This window comes from Podarcis bocagei (genome assembly GCF_964188305.1).
Source record: "Podarcis bocagei genome assembly, chromosome: 7".
NCBI lineage: Eukaryota > Metazoa > Chordata > Lepidosauria > Squamata > Lacertidae > Podarcis > Podarcis bocagei.
Window position 1 is genome coordinate 18,426,922 of NC_138132.1, and position 24,631 is coordinate 18,451,552.

General features: G+C 45.0%; 1 protein-coding gene and 1 pseudogene across 6 annotated transcripts in view; both read right to left on the minus strand.

Annotated features, from left to right (window-relative positions):
• Nucleotides 1-23,529, minus strand: part of LOC308592249 (uncharacterized protein) — a 28,398-nt gene extending 4,869 nt beyond the window's left edge. The window contains exons 1-20 of one of the 4 annotated variants that reach the window (XM_081203566.1): nt 23,371-23,529; nt 21,023-21,061; nt 16,972-17,016; nt 16,494-16,529; nt 15,927-15,986; nt 15,172-15,216; nt 14,679-14,714; nt 12,983-13,042; nt 12,229-12,273; nt 10,996-11,031; nt 10,282-10,329; nt 8,768-8,827; nt 8,488-8,508; nt 6,591-6,650; nt 5,840-5,884; nt 4,587-4,622; nt 3,883-3,930; nt 2,371-2,430; nt 2,092-2,112; nt 562-612 (exon numbers count right to left, since the gene is read on the minus strand). In XM_081203566.1, coding sequence (XP_081059692.1) covers nt 562-612; nt 2,092-2,112; nt 2,371-2,430; nt 3,883-3,930; nt 4,587-4,622; nt 5,840-5,884; nt 6,591-6,650; nt 8,488-8,508; nt 8,768-8,827; nt 10,282-10,329; nt 10,996-11,031; nt 12,229-12,273; nt 12,983-13,042; nt 14,679-14,714; nt 15,172-15,216; nt 15,927-15,986; nt 16,494-16,529; nt 16,972-17,016; nt 21,023-21,061; nt 23,371-23,430 — 912 coding nt within the window. In that variant the 5' untranslated portion in view covers nt 23,431-23,529. The remainder of the gene's footprint in view (nt 1-561; nt 613-2,091; nt 2,113-2,370; nt 2,431-3,882; nt 3,931-4,586; nt 4,623-5,839; nt 5,885-6,590; nt 6,651-8,487; nt 8,509-8,767; nt 8,828-10,281; nt 10,330-10,995; nt 11,032-12,228; nt 12,274-12,982; nt 13,043-14,678; nt 14,715-15,171; nt 15,217-15,926; nt 15,987-16,493; nt 16,530-16,971; nt 17,017-21,022; nt 21,062-23,370) is intronic. The other 3 variants (XM_081203568.1, XM_081203569.1, XM_081203567.1) reach the window with 3 other exon arrangements.
• LOC308592261 (free fatty acid receptor 3 pseudogene) overlaps nt 1-24,631 on the minus strand; it is a 102,226-nt pseudogene that overhangs the window by 1,911 nt on the left and 75,684 nt on the right. The gene's annotated exons all lie outside the window — the stretch shown is intronic.

Consider the following 24,631-nt stretch of genomic DNA (forward strand, 5'->3'; position numbering starts at 1 on the left):
GGGTGCCAAAGACCCACCATAGACACCTGGAGTTAGCACCAATGTATTTTGTTGACAGGCAAAGAAATCTGCCCCATGATGGAGTTGCATTTGCATCAGTAACTGCTGTTGTGTTGTCAGACCTTGTAGGGTCAGATCCAGGTTTCCGTGGCCCCTTAGGCAATAGGGTTTCAGTGGGTCCCTTGCCTCGCCCCTTCTTATGCAAACCACACCCCTCATAGTTGGCTCTCTCTTTGCATCCCATGCTAGTCTTTGTGTCTATTTCTTTTTTGCAGAAGGAGTTTGTGTAGGCTTTTTACTTTGCAGTGACTTGGTTAGAAGGCATTCCTTCCTGGAGGACGTTTGAGAAACTCAGTAGCACTGAATAAGTAAATGTCTACTCAGAAGTAAGCCATATTGAATTCAGTGGGGCTTACTCCCAGTTGAATGTGGTTAGGGTTGCAGCCTTAGAATGCACTTAGAATGCCTTAGAATGTTGCGAAAGCAACAAGTATCTGAATAATGATGTCTGAACAAATGTTTAATAAGAACTCCTGGCTCCATAACCAGTTATTCCCTTACCGAGCCGCCAGCTTCATTTTCATCACCACCGCCACCTGAAGGCATCATGCTCTACAACAGGGAGAAAAACATAATCTTCTGTAATGCACATGTCCACATCTCCTTCTTGGGTGTGCACTGTGTGATTTGGTTCATTATTGGGTGAAGAAACCTGCCTTCTGCAGTTGACCCTAGCTGAGGGCCACGGTGTGCTGTGCCGTCTAAAGTGGACTGCTGCCAGTGGTGGCTCCTGAAAGGACTTACGGACGTATGACACCCTCCCTGTTTCCTCCTCTCACCATGTTTCTCAGACACATATAAACAAGGGGGGAATAGGATCTGTGTTGCTGGCCCTGCCCTAAACAATGCACACTGCATTGGCTCAACCAATTCATGTACAATGGTACCTTGGTTGTTGAACGGCTTGGCTCCTGAACAAATCGGCTCCTGAGCGCCGCAAATCCGGAACTGAGGGTTACGGCTTGCAAACGTTTTTTTGGAAGCTGAATGTCCTATGTGGCTTCTGTGGCTTCCGATACAGTGCATGAATCTCCTGCAGCCAATTGGAAGCCACGCCTTGGTTTTCAAACAGTTCCGGGAGTCGAATGGACTCCCGAAATGGATTAAGTTTGACAACCAAGGTACCACTGTACATGCATTTAGTACAGCCTATTATTATTATTATTATTATTATTATTATTATTATTATTATTATTATTCTGCCCTTCAGTCATCATGTTCAACGTTGAGCCCTTTTTACAAGTGGCACATAAAGTTCACTTCACATTTTTATGGTGTCAGCCTTCAAAGTATTATTACTATTACTATTACTATTACTATTACTATTACTATTACTATTACTATTACTATTACTATTATTCTGCCCTTCAGTCATTGTACCCAGGGTGGTTTGCAAAGAAATGAATTAATTAAATTGGGAAAGGTGAACAGAGACCCAAACAACAGCAGTTAAAAGAGCCTCAGTGGGATGGAAAATGTATGTTGAAAAGCACAGGGTGTCTCTCATCATACTCTCTATGCAGTTGCACTGTGATAATATCAGATATAGGGTCGCAGGTGGCACTGTGGGTTAAACCACAGAGCCTAGGGCTTGCCGATCAGAAGGTCGGCGGTTCGAATCCCCGCTACGGGGTGAGCTCCCGTTGCTCGGTCCCTGCTCCTGCCAGCCTAGCACTTAGAAAGCATAAAGAGCAAGTAGATAAATTAGTACAGCTACAGTGGAAAGGTAAACGGCGTTTCCGTGCACTGCTCTGGTTCACCAGAAGCGGCTTAGTTATGCTGACCACATGACCGGAAGCTGTACGCCGGCTCCCTTAGCCAATAAAGCGAGATGAGTGCCGCAACCCCAGAGTCATCTGCGACTGGACCTAATGGTCAGGGGTCCCTTTACCTTTACCTAATATCAGATAAATGAGTAGCACCCTAATAAGAGATGTATTAGATAGTTTCTTCTACTGTCCTGATTCCCAGGAAAACAACTAAAGACTGAAGGAACTAACATTACAAGGGCTACAATGTATGGTTTCTTACCGAAAACTTCTTAAGCAATCCCTACAAAGGAAAGGAAATGTATTAATCCTTCTGTACATGGAAGACAGGAAATGAAATTTAGCACTTCTTTAACAACACATTGTAGAATTTGAATCACTTATGAGTCTTCTTTAGATGTTTTGTTTAAAATCCAGCTTTGATGGGATACTTTAGGCTTCCTCACAGCCTACTTGTGTGTGCAGAGGAAATATGGTGAGGGGCCACATCCTTAAACCTGCCCTCAGAATTGCCCTGGAATTAAAAGGGAGAGTTTCTTACCGCAGCACCACCACCACCTTCCTCACCATCATCACCTGCGGAAAGCATAGACAACATGGCCTACAAGGGGAACAGGAGAATTATCTCTGTTAATGCACATATTCATAGGTCCACCCCCACTTGCTTTGGTTTCTCATTGCATGAAGAAACCAGCATTCTCCAGTCGGCAAGGTTTTATCTTGCCCCTAGCTGCGCTCAGTAGTGTGTGCCATGGCGGGCAGCGGCACTCACCTGACCTCTTGACAGCTGAGTTGCTGCTACTTAGCAAGAGTAATTGGGGGTGGGGTGATAGAGGGGCAGTTGCAGGACAAACCTGCCAGCAGGATCATGGGATCAGATCCTCCAGTACATTTACACCATGCTGACCTCCTCACCAGCTCATCCCTCCCCATTTCTTCCCAGAAGGAGCTGGGGATTCAGTTGCTGGGAGATCAGGTAAGCAGTCCTCCTGTGTGGCGATACATTCCATTGCTGTTTCAATTGCCAGATGGCAAAGTTTCTGGTCAAGGCAACATTTCTATTTTCCATTGCTTTTGGAAGAGAAAAGTCAATGGGCAGACCCTTTGCAGTACAGTGGTACATTAGGTTAAGTACTTAATTCGTTCCGGAGGTCTGTTCTTAACCTGAAACCGTTCTTAACCTGAAGCACCACTTTCGCTAATGGGGCCTTCTGCTGCCGCCACGTGATTTCTGTTCTCATCCCGAAGCAAAGTTCTTAACCCGGGGTACTATTTCTGGGTTAGCTGAGTCTATAACCTGAAGCGTCTGTAACCCAAGGTACCACTGTACTTGAATTACATTTCGAGTATTGGAAATTCTTGGAGGTTCATAAGAAAAGCACACCACTAACCTAGAATACTTCCCAGAATCATATATATGTTCAATGCGTCATGAGGTCCCACTTAAAGAACAAAATGAGTCCCCAATAAATTGTTGGTTAGGGGCGAGTGTTTTGCATAATGAGCTGGCAATCTCCAATATTTCCTATGGGAACATGTCTAATCAGTGATCTCCCCTCCCTCTCTTGCCATGGTTTCTTCTTAAAATGGCTGCAGCCAGCCAGCAAAAGAGAGACAAGGGGGGGAATTATTTGTCTGATCTCTCTCCCTCTTCCCTTTCTAAATGGTTTCTGCCTGTCAACAGCTGCTACCAGCTAGCAGAGCACAAACAGCAAGTGGGCAAATTGTGGCTGTTCAGATATAGGAATCAGCTGCACTTGTAAGTGAGGTTTGGGCATAATGCTTTATGTTCAGATATGTAATATTTTTGCAGAACAATCAAGCTGATAGCAGGACCTGTGTGCATAGGACACCCTTAATTGAACCCAGAAGGAGCATGAGTATGGTTTGGGGAGGGGTCGGCTAAACACATGTTTTCATGGTGGTTTCCCTCAACAAGCAAGTCATGTACAGAATAAGGTGATGGTGATGATGCTTCACATTGACGTCTGACTTCATGGCAAGATCTGCCCTGCAATGAAAAAGGATTGTGCCTTACACCTCCACCACCTACCTCACCCTCGCCATCACCTCCACCTCCAGCTAGCATAGGGAGCATTGCCTACAAGGAAGTAAAAAGAAAGATCTTTACAGAAAGGCAGGTTACTCTAAGAATAGATGAAGAGTCACTTGGATCATACCCCAGGCCTTTCAGGTCTATCATTCTCTTTTCACATCAACCAAGTGGGTGCCTATTAGAACCTCGCATGTAGAACAAGAGTACAATAGAAGCCTCCTGCTCTAGTTCCTCAGCAACTATCGTCTACAGGCATAAGGCCTCTGGTACTTGAGGTAGTGTAACAGCCATCATGATGAATATTTATGGATAGCCTTAACCTCTAAGCATAGGTGCCTACAAAGGAGAGAAAAACATCATCCTATATAATGTGCACGTACAAGGCTTAAACGCCTTACATGATTCTATTTGTTATCAGGTGAAGAAACTTTCCTTGCCACCAACATTTATTACCAAAAGACCTTGGATGCTCAAAAGTGTCCTGGGGGAGGGAGACACCTGGAAGTCAGGTGCCTGAAGGCTTTGCAGGTAGCAAAACACTTTTAGTACTTGTAAGAATTGAGCTTGCATCGGAGAAACTCTCTTGGGGCGATGTTATTTGCCTCCCAATAAGGACAGCCGCCATGTTTTAGGATGAAATTCTGACTTCCCAAAATAATAGCTCAGAGGAAAATGAGAGAAGGTAATAGAAACGCTCTTACCGCTAGTTTACTAGCGCCACCATTTCCAAGCATCTCCTGCAAAGGAAAGGAAAAGAAAGGTTTTTGATCGTCTCTTGGCTGATACACACTTGGCATCCCCGCTACTCAATTTTAGACATACCTTGCAGCAGTTGATGTGGAGCATTCCAGCCAATCTGGGCTTTCTTTAGTTGCTGCTTTTCTGGTATTTCTTTGTAGAGTCACAGAATCACAGAATTGTTTAATTTCTACAATTGGTAAATGAAGCCCTTAATGTTGTGGAACAAGTTTATTTAAGGCCCCTGGCTGATGGGTTCAGAACTGTGAAACTAGTAGCACTTTTACAAATGCCACATAATACTTGTTCCACATTTATAAGGAGTCAACAGTTTAGAGCAGGCTTCCTCCACCTCAGCCCCCCAGATGTTTTGAGACTACAATTCCCATCATCCCTGACCACTGGTCTTGCTAGCTGGGGATCATGGGAGTTGTAGGCCAAAAACATCTGGAGGGCCGAGGTTGAGGAAGCCTGGTTTAGAGTAGCAGCATTTTCAGTTAGGGACTCCTACCCTGTTGACATTAGTCAGGCATCCTTGCTATGTTGTTGCAGATGCCTGCTGAAAATTGTTTTAATTCATCAGATCTACCCAGACATATAAGCTAGTTGCCTACATTCATCTCTCAAGGGCTTTACTGATTTTACATGCATTTTATAAATTATTTTATGTATATATGTTTTCAAACAATTTGGGGAATATTTAGCTGTTTTTCTATCAACAGTTTTATTATGTAGAGAACTTAGAGCACTCTGGGATGAGAGAGAGAGAGAGAGAGAGGCTGCTATTGGCCTGCTTGGTAGCCAGCAGTTTTGTTTGTTTCACAAAGAACAGTTTCATCCCATTGCTTTTATTGTTCCTTTTTTTCTTATTTTTTTAAAAAACAACTGCCCTACACTTTATAGTTAGTTAGTTAGTTAGTTAGTTAGTTAGTTAGTTAGTTAGTTAGTTAGTTAGATAGAAAGATAGAAAGATGGATGGATAGATAGATAGATAGATAGATGATAGATAGATAGATAGATAGATAGATAGATAGATAGATAGATAGATAATTGCCTTCACACCATACCCTGGACACCAGGTAACTATCTCTGGGCAGACAGGCTTAGCTTCAACAAGGGAGCAACCTCATGTGACTTTGGTTGATGCAATTTTTAAAATCTTTATCCCAGCTGCCTCCCACCAACCAACTGGAGAAGGTGATGGAGAAATTCTTACCATTAAGCCGCCACCGCCACCACCTCCTAGCATGGACATTAGACCCTACAAAGGAGGGGGGAAGCATTGACTGATCCACACATGACATGCACCCCAGCCTCCCACGCTCCAGTATTCTACTACTCCAACTTAGACATGCCATATATGCATTGCTCCATTCTCTTGAAATCAGCCATACTGTCATTTAATGAGCATAGGAAGCTTTCTGTATCTCTACAAATTCTCCATTTTCCATATGACATTCTCCTCTAAATCACTGCCTTCCCACACCCCTTCCACAATACAGATTTATTTTTGTTTCAGACCAAGGGTACTCCCAAATGGAGAGAAAATGGGAAAGTCTGGATTGAGGGAGAGGGAAATGTGGGAAGGCAGTGTTTTAGAGGAGAATGTGAGACAGGTTAGGCTGAGAGACTGTTACTGGCAATTTGTCATCCAGTGTGCTTCATGAGAGAATGGGGATTTGAACTCTAAACTCCCAGTTCATCATTCAAGCCACATCTCCACTTTGGTACCGTGGTCTTCTGAGGGCTGCATGTTGCCTACGGGGGTTCCACACATGTGCTCAGCATACTGACCAGGAGGGAGCATGAGTATGGTTTGGGGAGGGGGCGGCTAAACACATGGTTTCATGGTGGTTTCCCTCAACAAGTAAGTCATGTACAGAATAAGGTGATGGTGATGATGCTTCACATTGACGTCTGACTTCATGGCAAGATCTGCCCTGCAATGAAAAAGGATTGTGCCTTACCCCTCCACCACCTTCCTCGCCATCACCTCCACCAGCAGCAGCTAGCATAGGGGCCATTGCCTACAAGGAAGTAAAAAGAAAGATCTTTACAGAAAGGCAAGTTTCTCTAAGAATAGATGAAGAGTCAGTTGGATCATACCCCAGGCCTTTCAGGTCTATCATCCTGTTTTCGCATCAACCAAGTGGGTGCCTATTAGAACCTCGCATGTAGAGCAAGAGTACCATAGAATCCTCCTGCTCTAGTTCCTCAGCAACTATCATCTACAGGCATAAGGCCTCTGGTACCATCATGATGAACATTTATGGATAGCCTTAACCTCCATGTATTTGTCTTCTCCCCATTTATAATGATCCAAATTGATGGTCAACATTACATCCTGTGATTGCAAATGCTATAGTTTCACTTCCCATTACATACTCAGATCTGCTTAACTTCAGTTAGGTGGAGTCTTCATGTGTCTCAAGACCATACCCAGGCCATTTATGTTGTGGGAGATAAATCCTTCACCTAAACAGTCTGTGAAGGTCTTCCTCCTTTCTAAAGTTTATGTATTTCCTAGGACGCTGAGAACTTGGAATGCACTTGAGGTCTCCTTGGGTGATGTTATAGGACTTCCGAGAATCTTTCAGGAGGACTTCTGGCTTCACAACCATAAGAGCACAGGGACCAGTATCCTATTATTAGGTCTAGCACATGGAGAAGATAGATGGAGCAACATCTCTGTCACTTTCACTGTCTCCAATGACGAAACACACACTGCTGTCGCACCGTGGAAATAGCTTGAATCTGTATGGGCACCTGCAAGGGGGGAGCTGATATATATTTAGCTCCTGCCTCCTGCAGGACACAATTGGTATGTCTGGTGCTCATGCCCCCAGTACTGAAAGCAGCAGACCCTCCAAGTGTCCCTATTTCCTAGGGATGTCCCTGATTTAAATAACCCGTCCTGGTTTCTGATTTGATCCCAGAATGTCCCACTTTTTGTTAGGATGTCCCTCTATTTTCATTGAAGAAATGCTGGATGATATGAAGCAGTGAGATCCTGCCAGCATATTACAGTTATCTTCAAAGAACTGAGCCAGGCTGCCAATTTGTTTTGGAGTCATGTTCAAGGTTTAGCCTTTTTAACAAGTGGCACATAAAGTTCACATTTTTATGGTGTCAGCCTTCAAAGTATTATTACTACTACTACTACTACTACTACTACTACTACTACTACTATTACCATTACTATTATTCTGCCCTTCAGTCATCGTACCCAGGGTGGTTTGCAAAGACATGAATTAATTAAATTGGGAAAGGTGAACAGAGACGCAAACAACAGTAGTTAAAAGAGCCTCAGTGGGGTGGTAAATGTATGCTGAAAAGCACAGGGAGTCTCGTGTCATACTCTCTATGCAATTGCACTGTGATAATATCAGATATAGGGACGCGGGTAGCGCTGTGGGTTAAACCACAGAGCCTAGGGCTTGCCGATCAGAACGTTGGTGGTTCGAATCCCCACGATGGGGTGAGCTCCCGTTGCTTGGTCCCTGCTCCTGCCAGCCTAGCAGTTCGAAAGCACAAAGTGCAAGTAGATAAACTGGTACCGCTACATTGGAAATGTAAATAGCGTTTCTGTGCACTGCTATGGTTCGCCAGAAGCGGCTTAGTCATTCTGACCACATGACCGGTTCCCTCAGCCAATAAAGCAAGATGAGCGCCGCAACCCCAGAGTCATCTGCGACTGGACCTAATGGTCAGGGGTCCCTTTACCTTTATCTAATATCAGATAAATGAGTAGCACCCTAATAAGAGATGTATTAGATAGTTTCTTCTACTGTCCTGATTCCCAGGAAAACCAACTAAAGACTGAAGGAACTAACAGTACAGGCGCTACAATGTATGGTTTCTTACCGAAAACTTCTCAAGCAATCCCTACAAAGGAAAGGAAATGTATTAATCCTTCTGTACATGGAAGACAGGAAATGACATTCAGCTCTTCTTTGACAACACATTGTAGAATTTGAATCACTTATGAGCCTTCTTTAGATGTTCTGTTTAAAATCCAGCTTTGATGGGATACTTTAGGCTTCCTCACAGCCTACTTGTGTGTGCAGAGGAAATATGGTGATGGGGCCACATCCTTAATCCTGCCCTCAGAATTGCCCTGGAATTAAAAGGGAGAGTTTCTTACCGCAGCACCACCACCACCTTCCTCACCATCACCACCTGTGGAAAGCATAGACAACATGGCCTACAAGGGGAACAGGAGAATTATCTCTGTTAATGCACATATTCATAGGTCCACCCCCATTTGCTTTGGTTTCTCATTGCATGAAGAAACCAGCATTCTCCAGTCGGCAAAGTTTTATCTTGCCCCTAGCTGCGCTCAGTAGTGTGTGCCATGGCGGGCAGCGGCACTCACCTGACCTCTTGACAGCTGAGTTGCTGCTACTTAGCAAGAATAATTGGGGGTGGGGTGATAGAGGGGCAGGTGCAGGACAAACCTGCCAGCAGGATCATGGGATCAGATCCTCCAGTACATTTGCACCATGCTGACCTCCTCACCAGCTCATCCCTCCCCATTTCTTCCCAGAAGGAGCTGGGGATTCAGCTGCTGGGAGATCAGGTAAGCAGTCCTCCTGAGTGGCGATACATTCCATTGCTGTTTCAATTGCCAGATGGCAAAGTTTCTAGTCAAGGCAACATTTCTATTTTCCATTGCTTTTGGAAGAGAAAAGTCAATGGGCAGACCCTTTGCAGTACAGTGGTACATCAGGTTAAGTACTTAATTCGTTCCGGAGGTCTGTTCTTAACCTGAAACCGTTCTTAACCTGAAGCACCACTTTCGCTAATGGGGCCTTCTGCTGCCGCCACGTGATTTCTGTTCTCATCCCGAAGCAAAGTTCTTAACCCGGGGTACTATTTCTGGGTTAGCTGAGTCTATAACCTGAAGCATCTGTAACCCAAGGTACCACTGTACTTGAATTGCATTTGGGGTGTTGGAAATTATTGGCGGTTCATAAGAAAAGCACACCACTAACCTAGAATACTTCCCAGAATCATATATATGTTCAATGCGTCATGAGGTCCCACTTAAAGAACAAAATGAGTCCCCAATAAATTGTTGGTTAGGGGGCGAGTGTTTTGCATAATGAGCTGGCAATCTCCAATATTTCCTATGGGAACATGTCTAATCAGTAATCTCCCCTCCCTCTCTTGCCATGGTTTCTTCTTATAATGGCTGCAGCCAGCCAGCAAAGGAGAGAAAAGGGGGGGGGGATTATTTGTCTGATCTCTCTCCCTCTTCCCTTTCTAAATAGTTTCTGCCTGTCAACAGCTGCTACCAGCTAGCAGAGCACAAACAACAAGTGGGCAAATTGTGGCTGTTCAGATATAGGAATCAGCTGCACTTGTAAATGAGGTTTGGGCATAATGCTTTATGTTCATATATGTAATATTTTTGCAGAACAATCAAGCTGATAGCAGGACCTGTGTGCATAGGACACCCTTAATGAACCCAGAAGGAGCATGAGTATGGTTTGGGGAGGGGTCGGCTAAACACATGTTTTCATGGTGGTTTCCCTCAACAAGCAAGTCATGTACAGAATAAAGTGATGGTGATGATGCTTCACATTGACGTCTGACTTCATGGCAAGTTCTGCCCTGCAATGAAAAAGGATTGTGCCTTACACCTCCACCACCTACCTCACCCTCGCCATCACCTCCACCTCCAGCTAGCATAGGGAGCATTGCCTACAAGGAAGTAAAAAGAAAGATCTTTACAGAAAGGCAGGTTACTCTAAGAATAGATGAAGAGTCACTTGGATCATACCCCAGGCCTTTCAGGTCTATCATCCTCTTTTCACATCAACCAAGTGGGTGCCTATTAGAACCTCGCATGTAGAACAAGAGTACAATAGAAGCCTCCTGCTCTATCTAGTTCCTCAGCAACTATCGTCTACAGGCATAAGGCCTCTGGTACTTGAGGTAGTGTAACAGCCATCATGATGAATATTTATGGATAGCCTTAACCTCTAAGCATAGGTGCAAGTGCCTACAAAGAGGAGAAAAACATCATCCTATATAATGCGCACGTACAAGGCTTAAACGCCTTACATGACTCTATTTGTTATCAGGTGAAGAAACTTTCCTTGCCACCAACATTTATTACCAAAAGGCCTTGGATGCTCAAAAGTGTCCTGGAGGAGGGAGACACCTGGAAGTCAGGTGCCTGAAGGCTTTGCAGGTAGCAAAAAACTTTTAGTACTTGTAAGAATTGAGCTTGCATCGGAGAAACTCTCTTGGGGCGATGTTATATGCCTCCCAATAAGGACAGCCGCCATGTTTTAGGATGAAATTCTGACTTCCCAAAATAATAGCAGAGAAGAAAATGAGAGAAGGTAATAGAAACGCTCTTACCGCTAGTTTACTAGCGCCACCATTTCCAAGCATCTCCTGCAAAGGAAAGCAAAAGAAAGGTTTTTGATCGTCTCTTGGCTGATACACACTTGGCATCCCCGCTACTCAATTTTAGACATACTGTGCAGCAGTTGATGTCTTCCCCAGGGTAGGAAATCGATATCTCTTGCCATGATGTGGAGCAGTCCAGCCAATCTGGGCTTTCTTTAGTTGCTGCTTTTCTGGTATTTCTTTGTAGAGTCACAGAATCACAGAATTGTTTAATTTCTACAATTGGTAAATGAAGCCCTTAATGTTGTGGAACAAGTTTATTTAAGGCCCCTGGCTGATGGGTTCAGAACTGTGAAACTAGTAGCACTTTTACAAATGCCACATAATACTTGTTCCACATTTATAAGGAGTCAACAGTTTAGAGCAGGCTTCCTCAGATGTTTTGATACTACAATTCCCATCATCCCTGAACACTGGTCTTGCTAGTTGGGGATCATGGGAGTTGTAGAACAAAAACATCTGGAGGGCCGAGGTTGAGGAAGCCTGGTTTAGAGTAGCAGCATTTTCAGTTAGGGACTCCTACCCTGTTGACATTAGTCAGGCATCCTTCCTATGTTGTTGCAGATGCCTGCTGAAAATTGTTTTAATTCATGAAATCTTCCCAGACATATAAGCTAGTTGCCTACATTCATCTCTCAAGGGGTTTACTGATTTTACATGCATTTTATAAATTATTTTATGTATATATGTTTTTAAAAAATTTGGGGGATTTTAAGCTGTTTTTTTATCAACAGTTTTATTACGCAAACAACTTAGACCACTCCGGGGAGAGAGAGAGAGAGAGGCTGCTATTGGCCTGCTTGGTAGCCAGCAGTTTTGTTTGTTTCACAAAGAACAGTTTCATCCCATTTCTTTTATTGTTCCTTTTTCTTTTCTTATTTTTTTTAGAAAGCAACTCTTTCTTTTCTTTCTTTCTTTCTTTCTTTCTTTCTTTCTTTCTTTCTTTCTTTCTTTCTTTCTTTCTTTCTTTCTTTCTTTCTTTCTTTCTTCTTTCAATTGCCTTCACACCATACCATGGACACCAGGTAAATATCTCTGGGCAGACAGGCTTAGCTTCAACAAGGGAGCAACCTCATGTGATTTTAGTTGATGCAATTTTAAAAAAAAATTATCCCAGCTGCCTCCCACCAACCAATGGAAAGGACAGAAGAAAACAGGAGAAGGTAAGGGCGAAATTCTTACCATTAAGCCGCCAGCGCCGCCACCTCCAAGCATGGACATTAGACCCTACAAAGGAGGGGGAAAGCATTGACTGATCCACACATGACATGCACCCCAACCTCCCACTCTCCACTGTTCTACTACTCCAGCTTAGACATGCCATATATGCATTGCTCCATTCTCTTGAACTCAGCCATACTGTCATTTAATGTTCATAGGAAGCTTTCTGTATCTCCACAAATTCTCCATTGTCCATATGACATTCTCCTCTAAATCACTGCCTTCCCACACCCCTTCCACAATACAGACTTTTTTTTCCAGACCAAGGGTACTCCCAAATGGAGAGAATATGGGAAAATCTGGACTGAGGAAGGGGTATATGTGGGAAGGCAGTGATTTAGAGGAAAATGTGAGACAGGTTAGGCTGAGAGACTGTTACTGGCACCTTGTCATCCAGTGTGCTTCATGAGAGAATGGGGATTTGAACTCTAAACTCCCAGTTCATCATTCAAGCCACATCTCCACTTTGGTACCGTGGTCTTCTGAGGGCTGCATGTTGCCTATGGTCCTGGGGGTTCCACGCATGTGCTCAGCATACTGACCAAGAGGGAGCATGAGTATGGTTTGGGGAGGGGGCGGCTAAACACATGGTTTCATGGTGGTTTCCCTCAACAAGCAAGTCATGTCCAGAATATGGTGATGGTGATGATGCTTCACATTGACGTCTGACTTCATGGCAAGATCTGCCCTGCAATGAAAAAGGATTGTGCCTTACCCCTCCACCACCTTCCTCGCCATCACCTCCACCAGCAGCAGCTAGCATAGGGGCCATTGCCTACAAGGAAGTAAAAAGAAAGATCTTTACAGAAAGGCAGGTTACTCTAAGAATAGATGAAGAGTCAGTTGGATCATACCCCAGGCCTTTCAGGTCTATCATCCTGTTTTCACATCAGCCAAGTGGGTGCCTATTAGAACCTCACATGTAGAACAGGAGTACAATAGAAGCCTCCTGCTCTAGTTCCTCAGCAACTATCATCTATAGGCATAAGGCCTCTGGTACTTGAGGTAGTGTAACAGCCATCATGATGAATATTTATGGATAGCCTTATCCTCCATGTACTTGTCTTCTCCCCATTTATAGTAATCCGAATTGATGGTCAACATTACATCCTGTGCTTGCAAATTCTATAGTTTCACTCCCCGTCACCCACTCAGATCTGCTTATCTTCAGTTAGGTGGAGTCTTCATATGTCTCCAGACCATACCCAGGCCATTTATGTTGTGGGAGATAAAACCTTCACCTAAACAATCTGGGAAGGTCTTCCTCCTATCTAAAGTTTATGTATTTCCTAGGTTTCTGAGATCTTGGAATGCATTTGAGGTCTACTTGGGTGATGTTACAGGACTTCCAAGAATCTTTCAGGATGACTTCTGGCTTCACAACAATAAGAGCACAGGGACCAGTATCCTATTATTAGGTCTAACGTATGGAGAAGAGAGGTGGGACAACATCTCCGTCACTTTCACTGTCTCCAATGACAAAACACACACTGCTGTCCCACCGTGGATATAGCTTGAATCTGTATGGGCACCTGCAAGGGGGGAGCTCATATATATTTAGCTATTCATGTATAAATGCCCTTTTTGAGACATCCTCACTGAAGATGGAAATGTTGAGCGCGCAGCAAGAATGTGTCATCTGGGGTGTGGCCAGCTGAGCAGACATTCTTCATGCAATAGCCTTGCATGTGAATATAACCAAAAGTCTAACACATACTCTAAGAGGAGCTTATATTAGTTCTTACCAACCCAATGACATTACTGACTTCATTCCCAAGGCCTACAACAGCTTCACAAATACAGGAAGATTATAATGGATAGTTTCTTACCACCACCAAATATTATATTAGGAAAAATGCATTGTATAAGGAAAATTGCTTGCATATACTTGGATATTAATCAGAACTGCCTACAAAGGGGAAGTCCTATGGTATATGTAGATATGCTATATTTGGTATGGTTGTAAGTGGGATGTGGGGAGGGGAGGGGGGATAAATATGCTCTGTGTTCCTGTATTTGAAAATTCAATTCAAACCCAAAAACACCTGCATGCAAAAATATGGTTTTCAGGAGAAAATTGCACTAAAATACTGAGGAATTTTCTTTTTCTTTTTTTAATTAACAGATGGCTGCAGAAATGTGGAGAACCAGATTAAAGATTGGAAAAATTGGAAATGGGGGAACCAAAATTGACAGATCCTTCTATCACTATGGACATGGAAAGGATGGTCAGTTTCTTACCAAAAAAGGCTGTTAAAATTCCCAAATATGAAAAGTAAAAGGCGCCACCCATCTTACGTGTGGTAGACATGAGAGGACTCTTTGTCCACGTTTGATATAATTGCAGAATTCTGACTTCCCAAAATAATAGCACAGAAGAAAATGAGAGAAGGTAATAGAAATGCTCTTACCATTAGTTTACTAGCGCCGCCATTTCCAAGCATGTTCTGCAAAGGAAAGGAAAGGAAAGGTTTTTGATCTTCTCTTGGCTGATACACACTGGGCATCCCCACTACTCAATTTTAGACATACTTTGCAACAGTTGCTGTCTTCCCCAGGGTAGGAAATCGATATCTCTTGCTGTGATATGAAGCAGTATCTCCATCACCTCTGTTAGCCAGCAGTTTTGTTTGTTTCACAAAGAACAGTTTCATCCCATTGCTTTTCTTTGTTCCTTTTTTTCTTATTTTTTTAAAAAAACAACTGCCCTACACTAAATAAATAAATAATTGCCTTCGCACCATACCCTGGACACCAGGTGACTATCTCTGGGTAGACAGGCTTAGCTTCAACAAGGGAGCAACCTCATGTGATTTTAGTTGATGCAATTTAAAAAAAAATTATCCCAACTGCCTCCCAGCAACCAATGGAAAGGACAGAAGAAGGTAATGGAGAAATTCTTACCATTAAGCCGCCACCGCCACCCCCTCCAAGCATGGACATTAGACCCTACAAAGGAAGGAGAAAGCATTTAATGATCCACACATGACATGCACCCCAGCCTCCCACTCTCCACTATTCTACTACTCCAACTTAGACATGCCATATATGCGTTGCTCCAGTCTTTTGAACTCAGGCATACTGACATTTAATGAGCGTAGGAAGCTTCCTGTATCTCCACAAATTCTCCATTGTCCATATGACATTCTCCTCGAAATCACTGCCTTCCCACACATACTCCTTACTCAATATAGATTTTTTTTTTCCCAGACCCAGAGTACTCCAAAAAAGAGAGGATATGGGAAAATCTGGACTGAGGGAGGGCAAAATGTAGGAAGGCAGTGATTTAGAGGAGAATGTGAGATAGGTTAGGCTGAGAGACTGTTACTGGCAATTTGTCATCCAATGTGCTTCATGAGAGAATGGGGATTTGAACTCTAAACTCCCAGGTCATCATTCAAGCCACATCACCACTTTGGTACCGCGGTCTTCTGAGGGCTGCATGTTGCCTATGGGGGTTCCACGCATGTGCTCAGCATACTGACCAGGAGGGAGCATGAGTATGGTTTGGGGAGGGGGCGCCTAAACACATGGTTTCATGGTGGTTTCCCTCAACAAGCAAGTCATGTCCAGAATAAGGATGATGGTGACTATGCTTCAGATTGACATCTGACTTCATGGCAAGATCTGACCTGAAATGAAAAAGGATTGTGCCTTACCCCTCCACCACCTTCCTCGCCATCACCTCCACCAGCAGCAGCTAGCATAGGGAGCATTGCCTACAAGGAAGTAAAAAGAAAGATCTTTACAGAAAGGCAGGTTACTCTAAGAATAGATGAAGAGTCAGTTGGATCATACCCCAGGCCTTTCAGGTCTATCATCCTGTTTTCGCATCAACCATGACTAAAATTAGACTGATTTGCCCATTTCTGGTTGTGATTTGCTCATATGGGACTTCCTGTGGAGGGCATCCCAGAGTTTTTGCTCCACAATTGAAAATTCTCCCTCTTCACACCCACCCGTTGAACTGTTGTAAATTGTAGGACAATGGATGCTCAAAAGTGTCCTGGAGGAGGGAGATGCATGGAAGTCAGGTGCTTGAAGGCTTTGCAGGAAGCAAACCACTTTTAGTGCTTGTAGGAAGTTGGCTTGCGTCGGAGTGGCTCTCTTGGGGTGATGCTATTTGCCTCCCAATAAGAACATCAGCCATGTTTTAGGATGAAATTCTGACTTCCCAAAATAGTTGCTCAGAGGAAAATGAAAGAAGGTAATAGAAATGCTCTTACCGCTAGTTTACTAGCGCCGCCATTTCCAAGCATGTTCTGCAAAGGAAAGGAAAGGAAAGGTTTTTGATCTTCTCTTGGATGATACACACTGGGCATCCCCACTACTCAATTTTAGACATACTGTGCAACAGTTGCTGTCTTCCCCAGGGTAGGAAATTGATATCTCTTGCCATGATATGGACGAGAATCTTTTTCTTTTCTTATTTTTTAAAAAACAACTGCCCTACACTTACTTACTTTCTTTCTTTCTTTCTTTCTTTCTTTCTTTCTTTCTTTCTTTCTTTCTTTCTTTTGCCTTCACACCATACCGTGGACACCAGGTAACTATCTCTGGGCAGACCAGCTTAGCTTCAACAAGGGAGCAACCTCATGTGACTTTGGTTGATGCAATTTTTTTAAAAAATATATCCCAGTTGCCTCCCACGAACCAAAGGAAAGCACAGAAGAAAACGGGAGCAGGTGATGGAGAAATTCTTACCATTAAGCCGCCACCGCCGCCACCTCCAAGCATGGACATTAGATCCTACAAAGGAGGGGGAAAGCATTGACTGATCCACACATGACATGCACCCCCAACCTCCCACACTCCACTGTTCTACTACTCCAACTTAGACATGCCATATATACATTTGCTCCATTCTCTTGAACTCAGCCATACTGACATTTAATGTGCATAGGAAGCTTCCTGTATCTCCACGGATTCTCCATTGTCCATATGACATTCTCCTCTAAATCACTGTCTTCCCACACATACCCCTTACTCAATATAGATTTTTTTTTTCAGACCAGGGGTACTCCAAAAAGGAGAGGATATGGAAAAATGTGGACTGAGAGAGAGGGATATGTGGGAAGGCAGTGATTTAGAGGAGAATACGAGATAGGTTAGGCTGAGAGACTGTTACTGGCACATTGTCATCCAGTGTGCTTCATGAGAGAATGGGGATTTGAACTCTAAACTCTCAGGTCCTAGTTCATCAACACACTGACTGTTAAACTGATGGACAGGGGAGGGAAAAGGGAGGGGAGAAGGAGAGATCACCCTGTAATATTTATTTCATAGAATCATTGAACTGTAGAGTTGGAATCTACCCTGAGGGCCATCTATTCCAACCCCTTGCAAAGCAGGCATTCTGCTCACAGCCATTTCTGATTATTAACTGAATGGCCAGATAATGGTTCATATTGTTTCCTTTTGTTTTTGTGTGATTATCAGAAACTTTGAACTTCTTTTCAATGGGGCAACTGAGATCCCCCCCCCCAAAAAAAAGATTGTTGAGTGGACCACAGCTTAGTCATAGAGCCTATTGGTATTGGGAGACTTCAACTTCCACACTGATGCCACTCCCTCCTCACAGGCTCTGGACCTGGTGTCTTCCCTGGCGACACTAGGGCTCTCCCAGTTTGTTTCGGGCCCCACACATCAAGCAGGCCACACGCTGGATTTGATCTTTGGCGCCGGTATAGATGTAATCATGTCTCCTTCGATGAAAGTGCCATGGTCTGATCACTACGCTCTGAAAGCCAGGATTGACTTTCCACCCCCACCCTGCTTAGGTGGCGAGCCGATTTGGGCTCGCCTGCAGAGGCTGATGGATCCTGATAGATTCCGTCAAGCCTTGCGGGACCTTGCTCCCCCTGGCGACTCATTGACTGAGCTTGTTGAGGGCTGGAATACCCAGCTCCTGGCAGCCATCGATGAGATCGCACCTAAGCGCCCTCTGCGACCCTGCAGAAACCAGGCTCCCTGGTTTACCGAGGAGCTTCGGAAAATGAAGCGGGACCTCAGACGGCTAGAGCGAGTATGGCGGGGTGCCCGTGACGGAGCCTCAAGAACATCTTATAGGGTTTTTATGAAAACCTATGAGATGGCAGTGAAGGCCGCTAAGAAGTCTTACTTCTCGGCCTCCATTGCATCCACTAGCTCTCGCCCGACGCAATTATTTAGTATAATTCGGTCTTTAACGTCCCTTGAAGGACAGCCAAATTTAAATAACAATCTGACACACAGCTGTGAGGCATTTGCGAGCTTTTTTGCGGAGAAGGTCCTGTTGCTCCGCCATGACCTCCCTGCTAATTTGGATACAATAAAGGAACTGGAGGCCCCTCGACTGTCCTCGGGTCCAGTATTGGACCACTTTGACCGGATATCTCCAGCCGATGTGGACAGATTCCTCCAAGCTGGAAAGCCCACCACGTGTCCTCTTGACCCGTGCCCATCATGGCTGATTAGAGCGTGTCCAGACGAGGTGCAGGCCCCCCTGGGGGATATCATCAATTTGTCCCTTGGCACCGGGATATTCCCAGGGGAACTGAAGGAGGCGGTGGTGCGTCCGCTCTTAAAGAAAACAGCATTAGATCCCTCAGATCTATCCAATTACTGCCCAGTCTCGAATCTTCCATTCCTGGGTAAGGTGATTGAGAGAGCGGTTGCTGAACAGCTTGGTAGGTTTCTGGATGAAACATCTGCTTTGGATCCATTCCAGTCTGGCTTCCGCGCTGGTCATGGGACCGAGACTGCTCTGGTCGCCCTAACAGATGATCTCCGCAGGCAGCTGGATCGAGGTGGGTCGGGGCTGCTGATTCTTCTAGATCTGTCAGCAGCCTTTGACATGGTCGATCACAAACTCCTGGACCACTGCCTTGCCGATGTGGGGATCCAGGGCACAGTCCTTCAATGGCTGCGCTCGTTTCTCTCTGGTCAGGGACAGAGGGTGGCACTTGGGGGGGGGAATTGTCATCGTGCCACTCCTTGGTGTGTGGAGTGCCTCAGGGTGCGATTCTCTCCCCGATGCTTTTTAACATCTTTATGCGCCCCCTCGCCCAGCTTGTCCGGAGTTTTGGGCTGGGTTGCCATCAGTATGCTGATGACACCCAACTCTATCTGTTGATGGATGGCCATCCTGACTCGGCCCCAGACACACTGACCAGATGTCTGGAAGCTGTGGCTGGATGGTTACGTGGGAGCCGGTTGAAGTTAAATCCTTCGAAGACAGAGGTCCTCTGGCTGGGGCGGGACGATATGGGATCGAGGGGGCAACTCCCATCTCTTGCGGGGGTGCAATTAGTGCCAGCACCGTCCGTTAAGAGTTTGGGTGTAATCTTCGATACCTCCCTCTCTATGGAGGCGCAGATTACAGCTATAACAAAGGCGGCATTTTTTCATCTCCGCCAAGCTAAGCAGTTGGCCCCTTATCTCTCTCGCCCTGACCTACCCACTGTGATCCATGCGACGGTCACCTCCAGACTGGATTATTGTAACTCGCTCTACGTGGGGCTGCCCTTGAGACTGACCCAGAAACTCCAGCGGGTGCAGAATGCCGCGGCGAGACTCCTTATGGGGTCTTCACTGCGAGATCACATTCATCCGGTACTATACCAGCTGCACTGGCTCCCGGTGGAGTACAGGATCAGGTTTAAGGTGCTGGTTTTAACCTTTAAAGCCCTATACGGCCTAGGACCCTTGTACCTACGGGACCGCCTCTCCTGGTATGCCCCACAGAGAAACCTACGGTCTGCAAATAATAACATCCTCAAGGTCCCAGGCCTCAGAGAGGTTAGGCTGGCCTCAACTAGAGCCAGGGCCTTCTCGGCTGCGGCTCCAATCTGGTGGAATGCTCTGTCACAAGAGACTAGGGCCCTGCGGGACCTGACATCTTTCCGCAGGGCCTGCAAGACAGAGTTGTTCCGCCAGGCCTTTGGTCAGGGCACAGCCTGACTCCCTCCTCTGGCAACCTGCGCAGAATTTTGCTTAATTGGTTGCCATCAATTTGATTTAATTAATTTTTATAATGAAATATTTTTAGATTGTGTGACTATTTGACTGTTTGATTATTTGATTGTTGTTAGCCGCCCTGAGCCCGGCTTCGGCTGGGGAGGGCGGGATATAAATAAAATTTATTATTATTATTATTATTATTATTATTATTATTATTATTATTATTATTATATGATTTGCATGCAGAAGGTTCCCAGATTTGATCCTGGTCATCCCCACTGAAAGGCCCCTGAGAGCTGCTTCTAGTCAGAGTGGCCACCACAGTTCAAGATGAGGACAGCTTCCTTGGTTGCAAAAAAAAATTCCTCAGATGAAAATTGCTGCCTGTTGTAGTGACTGTAATGTGCTGGCCTCGTTGGTGCATGGATTCTTGTTGTATTTTACGGATATGCTGCTAGCCATCTGAATGTAGCTCACAGACCATGGCTTGAGAACCCCTAGGATGGAGTATCAGAGGTCAGATCTCAAATATCTTCTCAGGCATTGAACTTCCTGGATGATGCTGGGGCATCCAGTCTCTCTCTGCCAACTGACCATCTTTCTTGTAGGGTTGTTGTGAGAATAGAATGGGGGTGGTGGTGGTTAGAAAATCCTATATTGGATGACCAAGACCCTTAGTTGAAGGGTGGGATAGGTGTGTGAGATATATTTCTGTGCGGAGTGGTAACTGTTGCTGCCCACTCATTCAAGTTATGAACCTTAATCATTTTAAAGGGGAGACACTGTAACTGAAATCCAGCTTTGTTTAACTTACTGGCATCCCGCCTTCATCTTCATCCCCATCTCCATCACCCTGGAAAACAAAACAAAACAGGCATTATTTTCATTTCTACGATGTCTGGCCAGTTACAGAGATGCACTCAGGTGCAGAATGTCAGTGTCACTGTGCTAAGCATTCTGGGAAACAGGTGCCCTGTTGACCTCCAGAGTTTGGAGGACCCCTGGACAAGATAACCTCTGTGATTTCGCCTTCATAACCCTCAGGGAGCCCATCTTGTCACTGACGTTACCACCAGCTCCTCCACCGACTTCACCATTGCTACCACCTACTGGCTTAACAGGCAGATAGCCAATGAGCAGGCAGGCAGTGGCACCTGTGGCCCCTCCCTTTCACCACTACCGCTGTCTGGACCGAAGTGAGAGGCAAGTGATCAAGCAAATCGCAGCCATAAGAAGGAGAAAGGGGGACAGGTGTGTCTATTTCTTGTCAGGAGGGATGGGTGAATATGTCAATCTCCCTTCTTCTCAGGTTTCTTATTTCTCTACTTTTAAAATGGCTTTCCCTACATGTTCACATCAGTTCATGCTTACAATGATTATTTTAAAAGTTAAACAACCCTCTGACTTTTAGAAGACATCTGAAGGCAGCCCTGTTTAGGGTCGTTTTTAATGTTTGATGTTTCATTTTTATATTCTGTTGGGGGCCACCCAGAGTAGCTGGGGAAACCCAACCAGATGGGTGGGGTACAAATACATTCTTTCTTTCTTTATTAGTATTATTATTATTAGAGGGCCTCCTGATAGTACAAATATCTGTTTAGATACACATTTGTGTGCATTGTTGCCTAGCATATACATATTTTTTTACAAATAATTTCCCCCTAACACAATGCTATTTGTATGTTATTTATCACCAATATATGCATTATTATATACACTTTTCCCTGCAGCAGATGCATTTTTGTTCATATTACCTGGCTGGAGAACTCCATTGCAAAATTCAGAGAGGAGCGAATTTTCAAGGATGGCTGTGTTTCAGTTCAAACATTGTTTTAGAAAGTGTGAATTAGGAAGCTTTGCCTTTAAATGCAAAGAATCAAATTTCTCCGTCCCTGTTTCTCAGTGAGCCCTGCTTGTGACTGAGGCCTTGGCAGATGCCTGACCTTATCAATCTTTGATACTTGTCCCGATTCCATGTATCTGATTCATAATGCAGTCCATTGTCCTCTGGGATACTTGCTGCGACAATGTTCCCAAAACCTCTGCATCCCACTTAGCAACACGCACTTCCCCGTTAAGGCTTACTCATGGATAGAAAAGGCATGCACATTTTGCATATTAATTACAAACATATGAATACCAATCAGAACAGAGGTCACATCACCCGGAAGGGACACATTCATGTATTTCTGACAACTTGAAAAATGTACCCTTTTCCTTACAACTCAAGCTTTGAGGCCAAAACTTTGAACCTATGCTCTTTTAAATTGAACAAGGCCAATAGGTGGCAGAATCAACTGTCTTGTGCTAGTGCCAGGTCCAAGTTTGTAAATGTGAGGAGTTTAGCAAACACTCCTCCCCAAATGGTGGCTAGACCCAGCTGCCTAGCACTTCTCAGGGCACTGCTGTGGCCCACGACCATCACATCACTGAGGGCAACTTTAAATTTGGAACTGGCCTAGTTCCCAACCTTTCTCTCAGGTTGAGTTCGCATGTTGTTGGGCCCACCCAGATCTGGTTTGAACCCTTATCCATCAACTGACTCAAAAACATAAAGCCCATTCAGAGCTTCAGCACTGCAAGTAACATCACAAGAAATCCAGGACTTTAAGCACTCGAATGAAACATCTGCACCACACACCTAAAGCACTAATATAGCACTTTGAACAGCCACAGCTTCCCCCAAAATGTCATCTGGCCTTGCCCAACCGCAAAGTAGGCTGAAGGAATTGCCCCACAGTGCTACAACTCTCAGGGTAGTTTAACAATCAATCTCTCTTCCCAAGGAATTCAGGGTATTGTAGCTGTGAGAGGGGAATAGCCATCTCATAGCCATTTTCAGCACCCATAACAAACTACACTTCCCTGGAGGAGCAGACTTTAGTCTTTCAAACTTTAGCGGTGCCCCATGTGAGGCCAAAATTTAGTGCTCGCTGCCTCTCATGCCCTGCTCAATTCACAACATCATAGTTATGATGCCCTGTGGCGCACTCTAGGCTTGGTGTCCAGTACAGTGGAACTGGTTGCCCTGCCTAAATCCACCTCTGCTTCCCAGAATCCTTTGGGGGAACCCATGGCTATTCACTGTGGTATAATACCACTTGAAATCTGTGGTGCAATTGAAAAGCGATCCCAACCCACTGGATGCATTCTCTCTCTTACCCAAGCCTGTGTTGAGACTGCAAAAAGCAAAGCAATCCATGCAAGGAACTGCATCAACATCTTCGCCTCTCCAAGATTCTTCCACACCTTGATGTTCCTGCAGTAACAGTATTCCGTTCTGCAGCTACATTTAATACATGTGCCAGCAGGCCTGAGTGCCCAAACCCAATGCCCCTATTGTTATAGAATTTCTGCTCCCTTCCTGTCAAGGAAATGCGGCAGGGTGTGTGTGTGTTGCATTGTGCCACGTAAAATGATTTCATTTGCCACACTTGAGGAGAAGGAACAGTGTTGTGTTGCTGCCTGCTTCATATGGGGAGGTCAAACTTCTAAAAAAACAAACTAGTCACACTGCCATAACGATGATGGAAGCAGAGCCATTTCGTTATAAGCATCCAGAAAACATTTTTATGGGTAATCATTAGGGATGTATGACTCTGCCAATTTTGGTTTCTTGTTTTTTTCCCAGTCTTGGCCACTTCCACACCACACCACCTTTAACACAGTATCATACCACTTTGAACAGTCAGGACTTCCCTCCTTAAACAATCCCAGAAGCTTATTTGGATATGGGTGCTGATAGTTGTTAGGAGGCCTCTATTCCCACCTCAGAGCTACACCTCTCAGAATGGTTTAGCCATCAATCCATCTTCACAGGGAACTCTGGGAATTGTAGCTCTTTGGGGGGAACATGGGGGGGGACCCCTAACAGCTCTCAGCACCCTTAACAAACTACAGCTCCCAGAATTCCTTGATGGAAGCCATGGCTATTTAAAGTCATATCATAGTGCAGGGGTCAGCAAACTTTTTCAGCAGGGGGCCGGTCCACTGTCCCTCAGACCTTGTGGGGGCCGGACTATATTTTGAAGAAGAAAAATTAGGCAAGAGCACCACAATCCCCAGTGGCTGCTTACCTGTGTCTTGCGAGTGGCAGGGGCTGGTGGCGGCGGCGGGACAATGACTGGCCCACGAAAGGGCTCCAGAGAGGGTCTGCTTAAAATGGTGGCCACTTAAGCACTGCTGCTGCTGCTGCTGGCACCAACAAAGCCCAGCCCCCTTTCTCCTCTAGGCCGGGTGGGGAGAAGCTAGGAAGAGGGAGGGAGTAGGCGCCGCTGCCGTGTGAGGGAGAGGGAAAGAACATGTACGCTGGCGATGCACGCAGCGATTCCCAGACCGTCCGCAGGCCAAATCCAGAAGGCAATTGGGCCTGATCCGACCCGCGGACCTTAGCTTACCTACCCATGCCATAGTGCTTTAAATG